The following is a 12185-nucleotide window of genomic DNA, read 5'->3' as shown; positions in this document are numbered from 1 at the left end:
ATTAGTAAGTCACAGAGACACATTAGTAAGTCACAGAGACACATTAGTAAGTCACAGAGACACATTATTAAGTCACAGAGACACATTAGTAAGTCACAGAGACACATTATTAAGTCACAGAGACACACCAGTAAGTCACAGAGACACACCAGTAAGTCACAGAGACCCATTAGTAAGTCACAGAGACACATTAGTAAGTCACAGAGACACATTAGTAAGTCACAGAGACACATTATTAAGTCACAGAGACACACCAGTAAGTCACAGAGACACATTAGTAAGTCACAGATACACATTAGTAAGTCACAGAGACACACCAGTAAGTCAAAGAGACACATTAGTAAGTCACAGAGACACATTATTAAGTCACAGAGACACACCAGTAAGTCACAGAGACACACCAGTAAGTCACAGAGACCCATTAGTAAGTCACAGAGACACATTAGTAAGTCACAGAGATACATTAGTAAGTCACAGAGACACATTATTAAGTCACAGAGACACACCAGTAAGTCACAGAGACACATTAGTAAGTCACAGATACACATTAATAAGTCACAGAGACACACCAGTAAGTCACAGAGACACATTAGTAAGTCACAGAGACACATTAGTAAGTAACAGAGACACACCAGTAAGTCACAGAGACACACCAGTAAGTCACAGAGACACATTAGTAAGTCACAGAGACACACCAGTAAGTCACAGAGACACACCAGTAAGTCACAGAGACACACCAGTAAGTCACAGAGACACACCAGTAAGTCACAGAGACTCATTAGTAAGACACAGAGACACATTAGTAAGTCACAGAGACACACCAGTAAGTCACAGAGACACATTAGTAAGTCACAGAGACACATTAGTAAGTCACAGAGACACATTAGTAAGTCACAGAGACACATTATTAAGTCACAGAGACACATTAGTAAGTCACAGAGACACATTATTAAGTCACAGAGACACACCAGTAAGTCACAGAGACACACCAGTAAGTCACAGAGACCCATTAGTAAGTCACAGAGACACATTAGTAAGTCACAGAGACACATTAGTAAGTCACAGAGACACATTATTAAGTCACAGAGACACACCAGTAAGTTACAGAGACACATTAGTAAGTCACAGATACACATTAGTAAGTCACAGAGACACACCAGTAAGTCACAGAGACACACCAGTAAGTCACAGAGACACATTAGTAAGTCACAGAGACACACCAGTAAGTCACAGAGACACACCAGTAAGTCACAGAGACACATTAGTAAGTCACAGAGACACACCAGTAAGTCACAGACACACCAGTAAGTCACAGAGACACACCAGTAAGTCACAGAGACACACCAGTAAGTCACAGAGACACATTAGTAAGTAACAGAGACACACCAGTAAGTCACAGAGACACACCAGTAAGTCACAGAGACACATTAGTAAGTCACAGAGACACACCAGTAAGTCACAGAGACACACCAGTAAGTCACAGAGACACACCAGTAAGTCACAGAGACACACCAGTAAGTCACAGAGACTCATTAGTAAGACACAGAGACACATTAGTAAGTCACAGAGACACACCAGTAAGTCACAGAGACACATTAGTAAGTCACAGAGACACATTAGTAAGTCACAGAGACACATTAGTAAGTCACAGAGACACATTATTAAGTCACAGAGACACATTAGTAAGTCACAGAGACACATTATTAAGTCACAGAGACACACCAGTAAGTCACAGAGACACACCAGTAAGTCACAGAGACCCATTAGTAAGTCACAGAGACACATTAGTAAGTCACAGAGACACATTAGTAAGTCACAGAGACACATTATTAAGTCACAGAGACACACCAGTAAGTCACAGAGACACATTAGTAAGTCACAGATACACATTAGTAAGTCACAGAGACACACCAGTAAGTCACAGAGACACACCAGTAAGTCACAGAGACACATTAGTAAGTCACAGAGACACACCAGTAAGTCACAGAGACACACCAGTAAGTCACAGAGACACACCAGTAAGTCACAGAGACACATTAGTAAGTCACAGAGACACACCAGTAAGTCACAGAGACACACCAGTAAGTCACAGAGACACACCAGTAAGTCACAGAGACTCATTAGTAAGACACAGAGACACATTAGTAAGTCACAGAGACACACCAGTAAGTCACAGAGACACATTAGTAAGTCACAGAGACACATTAGTAAGTCACAGAGACACATTAGTAAGTCACAGAGACACATTAGTAAGTCACAGAGACACATTAGTAAGTCACAGAGAAACATCAGTAAGTCACAGAGACACACCAGTAAGTCACAGAGACACACCAGTAAGTCACAGAGACACACCAGTAAGTCACAGAGACACATTAGTAAGTCACAGAGACACATTAGTAAGTCACAGAGACACATTATTAAGTCACAGAGACACACCAGTAAGTCACAGAGACTCATTAGTAAGACACAGAGACACATTAGTAAGTCACAGAGACACACCAGTAAGTCACAGAGACACATTAGTAAGTCACAGAGACACATTAGTAAGTCACAGAGACACATTAGTAAGTCACAGAGACACATTATTAAGTCACAGAGACACATTAGTAAGTCACAGAGACACATTATTAAGTCACAGAGACACACCAGTAAGTCACAGAGACACACCAGTAAGTCACAGAGACCCATTAGTAAGTCACAGAGACACATTAGTAAGTCACAGAGACACATTAGTAAGTCACAGAGACACATTATTAAGTCACAGAGACACACCAGTAAGTCACAGAGACACATTAGTAAGTCACAGATACACATTAGTAAGTCACAGAGACACACCAGTAAGTCACAGAGACACACCAGTAAGTCACAGAGACACATTAGTAAGTCACAGAGACACACCAGTAAGTCACAGAGACACACCAGTAAGTCACAGAGACACACCAGTAAGTCACAGAGACACATTAGTAAGTCACAGAGACACACCAGTAAGTCACAGAGACACACCAGTAAGTCACAGAGACACACCAGTAAGTCACAGAGACTCATTAGTAAGACACAGAGACACATTAGTAAGTCACAGAGACACACCAGTAAGTCACAGAGACACATTAGTAAGTCACAGAGACACATTAGTAAGTCACAGAGACACATTAGTAAGTCACAGAGACACATTAGTAAGTCACAGAGACACATTAGTAAGTCACAGAGAAACATCAGTAAGTCACAGAGACACACCAGTAAGTCACAGAGACACACCAGTAAGTCACAGAGACACACCAGTAAGTCACAGAGACACATTAGTAAGTCACAGAGACACATTAGTAAGTCACAGAGACACATTATTAAGTCACAGAGACACACCAGTAAGTCACAGAGACACACCAGTAAGTCACAGAGACACACCAGTAAGTCACAGAGACACATTAGTAAGTCACAGAGACACATTAGTAAGTCACAGAGACACATAAGTAAGTCACAGAGACACATTAGTAAGTCACAGAGACACATTATTAAGTCACAGAGACACACCAGTAAGTCACAGAGACACATTAGTAAGTCACAGATACACATTAGTAAGTCACAGAGACACACCAGTAAGTCACAGAGACACACCAGTAAGTCACAGAGACTCATTAGTAAGACACAGAGACACATTAGTAAGTCACAGAGACACACCAGTAAGTCACAGAGACACATTAGTAAGTCACAGAGACACATTAGTAAGTCACAGAGACACATTAGTAAGTCACAGAGACACATTAGTAAGTCACAGAGACACACCAGTAAGTCACAGAGACACACCAGTAAGTCACAGAGACACACCAGTAAGTCACAGAGACACACCAGTAAGTCACAGAGACTCATTAGTAAGACACAGAGACACATTAGTAAGTCACAGAGACACACCAGTAAGTCACAGAGACACATTAGTAAGTCACAGAGACACATTAGTAAGTCACAGAGACACATTAGTAAGTCACAGAGACACATTATTAAGTCACAGAGACACATTAGTAAGTCACAGAGACACATTATTAAGTCACAGAGACACACCAGTAAGTCACAGAGACACACCAGTAAGTCACAGAGACCCATTAGTAAGTCACAGAGACACATTAGTAAGTCACAGAGACACATTAGTAAGTCACAGAGACACATTATTAAGTCACAGAGACACACCAGTAAGTCACAGAGACACATTAGTAAGTCACAGATACACATTAGTAAGTCACAGAGACACACCAGTAAGTCACAGAGACACACCAGTAAGTCACAGAGACACATTAGTAAGTCACAGAGACACACCAGTAAGTCACAGAGACACACCAGTAAGTCACAGAGACACATTAGTAAGTCACAGAGACACACCAGTAAGTCACAGAGACACACCAGTAAGTCACAGAGACACACCAGTAAGTCACAGAGACACATTAGTAAGTCACAGAGACACACCAGTAAGTCACAGAGACACACCAGTAAGTCACAGAGACACACCAGTAAGTCACAGAGACACACCAGTAAGTCACAGAGACTCATTAGTAAGACACAGAGACACATTAGTAAGTCACAGAGACACACCAGTAAGTCACAGAGACACATTAGTAAGTCACAGAGACACATTAGTAAGTCACAGAGACACATTAGTAAGTCACAGAGACACATTAGTAAGTCACAGAGACACATTAGTAAGTCACAGAGAAACATCAGTAAGTCACAGAGACACACCAGTAAGTCACAGAGACACACCAGTAAGTCACAGAGACACACCAGTAAGTCACAGAGACACATTAGTAAGTCACAGAGACACATTAGTAAGTCACAGAGACACATTAGTAAGTCACAGAGACACATTATTAAGTCACAGAGACACACCAGTAAGTCACAGAGACACACCAGTAAGTCACAGAGACACACCAGTAAGTCACAGAGACACATTAGTAAGTCACAGAGACACATTAGTAAGTCACAGAGACACATTAGTAAGTCACAGAGACACATTATTAAGTCACAGAGACACACCAGTAAGTCACAGAGACACATTAGTAAGTCACAGATACACATTAGTAAGTCACAGAGACACACCAGTAAGTCACAGAGACACACCAGTAAGTCACAGAGACTCATTAGTAAGACACAGAGACACATTAGTAAGTCACAGAGACACACCAGTAAGTCACAGAGACACATTAGTAAGTCACAGAGACACATTAGTAAGTCACAGAGACACATTAGTAAGTCACAGAGACACATTAGTAAGTCACAGAGAAACATTAGTAAGTCACAGAGACACACCAGTAAGTCACAGAGACACACCAGTAAGTCACAGAGACACACCAGTAAGTCACAGAGACACACCAGTAAGTCACAGAGACACAAATAGACATGAATGCACAGATAAAGACATAGAAAAGGCAGATGTATAGTACAATGACAGACATACAGTGAAGCTAAAACGCACACAGACAACGTGACTGACACAGATATACCAAAGACACCTACAAACACAGATATGGGAGCCAGATATACTCAGAGTGGGACAAATGCTCGGAGGCAAAGATAGAGAGAATAACCAACATATGTGAGGTGGGAGAGAAAGACAGATGATATGTTGAATGGAACCACCCTGACAGTCACACTCACGATCGCTTGAAGGCATCCAGGATGTTGGCGGGCTGCTCCTCTTGTACGGCTGAAACATGACAGAGGGAGGGAACGGTGAGAGGAACACTGGACTAACTGACAGACAGTTGAAAAATCAGGAAGAATATTGGACTGAGTACTGACACTGAAACACATATACACTACCTGCTTTATCATTAAACATTCTGTATCAAATATTGAATGACTTACTGACAAACTCACTGACCACAGGTTAAGTGACAGATACATGACTAAATGGCTGACAATGATGGCCTGGGAGGGACCCACCTTCCACTGTGACTTCAAATGTACAGCTGTCACACTTGTCTTTGGAGGTGGCCTCACAACGGTAGCCACCTGCGTCTCCTTCCACTACTTTGATGATGCTCATCTCATATGTGTAGACCTGGTTGAGATAGGGAGAGAGGAAGACATACACCCTTACAATATATACACGCACACACACAGTACACACACACAAAAGAGTAACACAGATGTACAGTAGACTTTCACTTGTGCAGATTTGAGAGAATGTGAAAACAGTGACACACACACACACCTTGGAGTTCCTGTCATAGGTTTCTTTAAACTGCACGTGCTTGCCAGCCTTGCTGCCCAGGTCCAGCCACTTCCCTTTCAGCCATTTCATGTTGGGCTTCCTCAGCAGGTCAGATGAGTCCACTTTAGCCACAAAGGTGACGTTCTTCCCTGCCACCCACAATTTACATCAGCAATCAGAAATTCTGACCTCTGGATAATGGTGTTTTTAGGGTTCTTATGCATGATCCGTATGTGAGTGTCAATCCAAACTTCAGAGTGCTACAGTATGTCTCAGAGAGGGGCAAGAGGGCAGGGGTCTCACCTTTGATTACTGTAGTGCTCTCTGGCCTCTCTACAAATAGTCCGGTCAGCTCGGACTGTCCCCCTGGGACAGTTTCTAAAAGTAGGGAGAGGTCATAGAGGTCAGGGGTTAGAATAAGGTCATGGATGACTGCTCATCAGACATCATAGACACAACACCATCAGTGAACAGACAAGTAGAGGCAGAAAACCAAACATTAGACCAAAGCACCTTTGTTTATAAATACCATTAATTTATTAATATTTTGTCTACTAGGCAGCAAGATCAAAGGTCAGAGGTAAAGCTAGTCTTTGTTCACCCTGCGACTTTGTTCACCCTGCAACTGCCGGGATGGCAGGGTAGCCTAGTGGTTAGAGCGTTGGACTAGTAACCGGAAGGTTGCAAGTTCAAACCCCCGAGCTGACAAGATACAAATCTGTTGTTCTGCTCCTGAACAGGCAGTTAACCCACTGATCCTAGGCCTTCATTGAAAATAAGAATTTGTTCTTAACTGACTTGCCTAGTTAAATAAAGGTAAAATAAAAAATATCCACATTTAGCAACAGCTTTTCTCAAAGACAGAGAAAAGTGCTGCGGCATGTGTTTCCACTCCCTGAAATGTCTCCATTATTCTAATGTCTTGTATTTAACTGAGGGTCAGTATCCAAGCGTCTAGTCAACACCAGAAGAGGGCCTCTAACAGCAGTAAGGTAGGCCCACCTGGGAATGAACAAGGAACTAAAAACACATCTGAAGACGTGTTTATCCATCCCTTTCCACTAGTCTTCTCCCACTGTGACAAAAGTAAATATAGCTCTTTAATGTTGTGATATTATCAAAGCATGACTGCTCGCTCCTGTTCCTTTGCGTGCTCCCTCCTTTTCAAAAAAAGGATTGCATTGTTTTGTGTCAGCAGATAGACAAATACAAGCTTAAGTATTTGTTTGTCTTACCATCATCGGGCAATTCTGTATCAGGGAGAAAGAGAGAGAGAGAAACACAGCGAGGGAACACATTAGCTGCAGTATCTTTACTGTAATCTGAAGGATGAGCGTTTACTGAGCAGCTATGAAAACCTGACCTGCAGGTGCTCTCTCACACACACTTAATGTCTCTCTCTTCCCTCTCTAACTTGGATGAACATTTCCTTTCTTTTCAAAATGGAGGTAAAAACTAGACGGTTAATGAGTTATTTCCTCACTCGTCAAATTCAAACCAGTTGGTGACACTGTACTCATCATTACTATTATTATTATTGAGAATTTAGGGGAATTATTAGCTGTGCAAATGGAACACAATTTATTTGTTCTCTCACCTTCTGAATCTGACAAGAGCTCTATGGAAAAAGAGAGTTTATAAGCATAGAGAAGCAGGTAAAAAGCCATATCGATTGACCAATCGATTGGGTGAAAAGGTTGTCGAGAGAATGGAACAAGGGTCAAGAATCAAGTGAGGTCATGCATCTCCATAAACTCAGAGTCACACCGCATATGCCCCTCTCTCTGCTTTTATGGGCTCAGTTAATTTGATTGGAATCAAGTGACCCCTGTGCACAGATCCAGGCTCAGTTCTCTAGTGTGATTTAAATCATTTCAGTAAGAATTTGAATAGGTCAAGCTGATCCTGGACCAGCACCCAAGGGACACTTTTCCTTCAGCTCTTTACACCATTTCACTCTCACATTGGAAAGTCGCTGCGGTTTGAAACTGTGAGAGGTTGGGAGTGCAGCGATAAACACCTCAAATGGAACAGCAGAACCGGCATCCATCAAAACCATAACAATTTTTCAGTAAGATCATTTTGGGGGATAATGCGTATTATGGGAAATATTACTGTAGGTAAATATCACTTAATTCATTATTACTGTAACACTTCAGGAACAGATAATACCTTGATATTTCATATCAACATCTTTTGCAATACAGTGATTAATGATAAGGGATATGGTATTGTGCAGGAACAATATTTGAACTAACGCAACAAAACAGCAAAACTTATCATCAACTTATCCTTCTATTAAACCATTACCTTAGTAAGTGCACACATACACACAGGTCACGATATATACCCAGAGTAAATATATACAGTATATATCATTTGGTCATTTGTAATTTAGATTACGTTTTCACTCTGCATCAATTTCAAGTCAACGTCATTTGATGTTTAATACAATTCCTTCACTTGGATGCTTTGGCGAAACCATGATACTGTATCATGTAATGCCTAATCTCAACAGATCAGGGTTTTCCCCAAAACATGAATATCATATTAAGCACTAAAGATCATCTTAAGTTCATTCATAAGCAATAGAAAAATTATGATTTTATGCCATTTTGCCAATATGATCTTTATGTTTTTGGGAAACTCACCGCTGATCTCTAGCAATTAGTATCAGTCGGCGCTGATATCACAACAACTATCTGTCAGACTGATTCTCTGGGTCTAACTCCTCAACAGATGATTCCTAAAGATCTCTACATTAATGATACAGTATCCATAAACCCATCAAATAGGCCTGCAGGATCTTTTCCATTACTGACGGCCATCGCCAGAGCAATCCCAGGATTCAGTAGTCTCCGTTTGTCAGTCCACCGTGACGGACACTCAGGTCACCGACACATCGTGCCGTGACTGAGACTGACAGACATGCACGTTAACCAGGTGATTGACAGGAAGCAGGGAAGCATACGAACACACAAACACAGAGGAGGAGTTGTGTATTGTTTCCTTTCCTTACCATCTCTGCACTCACTTCCCTCTGAATGAAAAGAAACAATTGGTACATAGACATTAGTACTGCGGACAGTGAAGGGTTAAACAACAACCAAATATACTGTCCCTGTGTACGGAGTCTGTGACTGGAGAAAAAAGTTGTGGCTATATGAATATATGAAATACTAGATCATAAAAACAAGACATACAAACATACATAGGCTTACCCATGATGACACTGGCATACATGCTGGTTACTACAAATACACACAAACGCAGAATGCATTGATACATTTGTGCATTCATACAGTCACTGTACTACAATCCTTTTTGTTACAGTACCCTTCCTTGTCTCAGGGTGCCTCACCTCTAATAAAAGAAAGTAAAAGGTTTTATGGTTAAGTATGAGGATAATGCTAATATATACAGTATCAGTCAAAAGTTTGGACACCTACTCATTCAAGGGCTTTTCTTTACTTTTACTATTTTCTAAATTGCAGAATAATAGCAAAGACATCAAAACTATGAAATAGCATATATGGAATAATGTAGTAACCAAAAAAGTTATATATTATATTTCAGATTATTCAAAGTATCCACCCTTTGCCTTGATGACAGCTTTGCACACTCTTGGCATTCTCTCAACCAGCTTCATGAGATTTTTACCTGGAATGCATTTAAATTAACAGGTGTGTCTTGTTAAAAGTTAATTTGTGGAATTTATTTCCTTCCTAATGTGTTTGATCAGTTGTGTTGTGACAAGGTAGAGGTGGTATACAGAATATTTGGTAAAATACCAACTCCATATTATGTCAAGAACAGCTCAAATAAGCAAAGAGAAATGACAGTACATCATTACTTTAAGACATGAAGGTAAGTCAATGCAGAACACGTCAAGAACAGTCGCAAAAACCATCAAGCGCTATGATAAAATTGGCTCTCATGAGGACTTCCACAGGAAAGGAAGACCCAGAGTTAGCTCTGCTGCAGAGGACAGGTTCATTAGAGTTAAATGCACCTCAGATTACAGCCCAAATAAATGCTTCACAGAATTCAAGTAACAGACACATCTCAACATCAACTGTTCAGAGGAGACTGCGTGAATCAGGCCTTCATGGTCAAATTGCTGCAAAGAAACCACTACTAAAGGACAACAATAATAAGAAGAGACTTGCTTGGGCCAAAAAACACGAGCAATGGTCATTAGACTGGCGGAAATCTGTCCTTTGGTCTGATGAGTCCAAATTTTTGGTTCCAACCGCCATGTCTTTGTGAGACGCAGAGTAGGTGAACGGATGATCTCCGCATGTGTGGTTCCCACCATAAAGCATGGAGGAGGTGGTGTGATGGTGTGGGAGTGCTTTAATGGTGACACCATCTGTGATTTATTTAGAATTCAAGGCACACTTAACCAGCATGGCTACCACAGAATTCTGCAGCGATATGCCATCCCATCTGGTTTGCACTTAGTGGGAATAAAATTTGTTTTTCAACAGGACAATGACCTAAAACACACCTCCAGGCTGTGTAAGGGCTATTTTACCAAGAAGGAGAGTGATGAGTGCTGCATCAGATGTCCTGGCCTCCACAATCACCTGACCTCAACCCAATTGAGATAGTTTGGGATGAGTTGGACCGCAGAGTGAAAGGAAAAGCGGACAAATAGTGCTCACCATATGTGGGAACTCCTTCAAGACTGTTGGAAAATCATTCCTCATGAAGCTGATTGAGAAAATGCCAAGAGTGTGCAAGCTGTCATCAAGGCAAATGGTGGCTACTTTGAAGAATCTAAAATCTAAAATCTATTTTGATTTGCTTAACACTTTTTTGGTTACTACATGATTCCATATGTGTTATTTCATAGTTTTGATGTCTTCACTATTATTCTACAATGTAGAAAATATCTGGTTTGAGTAGGTGTGTCTAAACTTTCACTGGTACTATACAGTATATGCAGAAGCACACACTGAAATACCCACACCCACCCACCCAAAAGACACTTCTGCAAATATGTATACAAGATACAAACAAACAAGCAAAAGCTAATATACAGTGCATTCGGAACCTATTCAGACCACTTCACTTTTTCCATATTTTTTTTTTACCTGAAAGCGTTGTTGTAAAATGGATTAAATATTTTTTTTCAATGGAAACAGGATGCACCTGAGCTCAATACCGAGTCTCATACAAAGGGTCTTAATACTTATGTAAATAAGGAATATGTTTTTTATTTTTAAGAAATTTGCTAACAATTTCTAAAAACCTGTTTTGCTTTGTCATTATGGGGTATTGTGTGTAGATTTTTATTGAATACATTTTAGCACAAGACTGTTACGTAACAAAACGTTGAAAAAGTCAAGGGGTCTGAATACTTTCCCAATGCAATTAGCTACGTTAAATGGCGATCCTCCTGCGTACTTCTATCAAGTTTCTAATTGTGGGGCTGCACACGTCTGTATATTTTATCTTCGCAACTATAGAGGATTGGTATTTTGCCAAGCTTATTGTAGTTGCATACAGCATAGGGTGTAAATTAAGGCTTAACACATTGACTGAAAAGCTCTTACCCTCTGTATGGCTGGGCCTGTGTTAATGTTGCAGGCTGGGCCTGTGTTAATGTTGCAGGCTGGGCCTTTGTTAATGTTACAGGATGGGCCTGTGTTAATGTTACAGAATGGGCCTGTGTTAATGTTACAGGGTGGGCCTGTGTTAATGTTGCAGGCTGGGCCTGTGTTAATGTTACAGGGTGGGCCTGTGTTAATGTTGCAGGCTGGGCCTGTGTTAATGTTGCAGGCTGGGCCTGTGTTAATGTTACAGGATGGGCCTGTGTTAATGTTACAGGATGAGCCTGTGTTAATGCTACAGGATGGGCCTGTGTTAATGTTGCAGGCTGGGCCTGTGTTAATGTTGCAGGCTGGGCCTGTGTTAATGTTGCAGGCTGGACCTGTGTTAATGTTGCAGGCTGGGCCTGTGTTAATGTTGTAGGCTGGGC

The 12185-nt window shown here is 41.1% G+C and overlaps 1 protein-coding gene across 3 annotated transcripts in view; it reads right to left on the bottom strand.

Annotated features, from left to right (window-relative positions):
- mybpc2a (myosin binding protein Ca) overlaps positions 1 to 12185 on the bottom strand; it is a 58882-nt gene that overhangs the window by 19583 nt on the left and 27114 nt on the right. The window contains exons 1-6 of one of the 3 annotated variants that reach the window (XR_016484810.1): positions 7797 to 7952; positions 7435 to 7449; positions 6503 to 6577; positions 6200 to 6348; positions 5929 to 6046; positions 5641 to 5689 (exon numbers count right to left, since the gene is read on the bottom strand). Coding sequence is in view for 2 of the 3 variants with exons in the window: in XM_090191509.1 (XP_090047635.1) it covers positions 5641 to 5689; positions 5929 to 6046; positions 6200 to 6348; positions 6503 to 6577; positions 7435 to 7449; positions 7797 to 7866 (476 nt within the window). In the remaining variant the exon portion in view is untranslated. Of the gene's footprint in view, positions 1 to 5640; positions 5690 to 5928; positions 6047 to 6199; positions 6349 to 6502; positions 6578 to 7434; positions 7450 to 7796; positions 7953 to 12185 lie in introns of those variants that run through there. The other 2 variants (XM_090191509.1, XM_036938711.2) reach the window with 2 other exon arrangements.

The sequence above is a fragment of the Oncorhynchus mykiss genome, chromosome 12 (genome assembly GCF_057628025.1).
Source record: "Oncorhynchus mykiss isolate SJ-2025 chromosome 12, ASM5762802v1, whole genome shotgun sequence".
Taxonomy (NCBI): Eukaryota; Metazoa; Chordata; class Actinopteri; order Salmoniformes; family Salmonidae; genus Oncorhynchus; species Oncorhynchus mykiss.
This window is presented reverse-complemented; position numbering and strand designations above follow the sequence as displayed.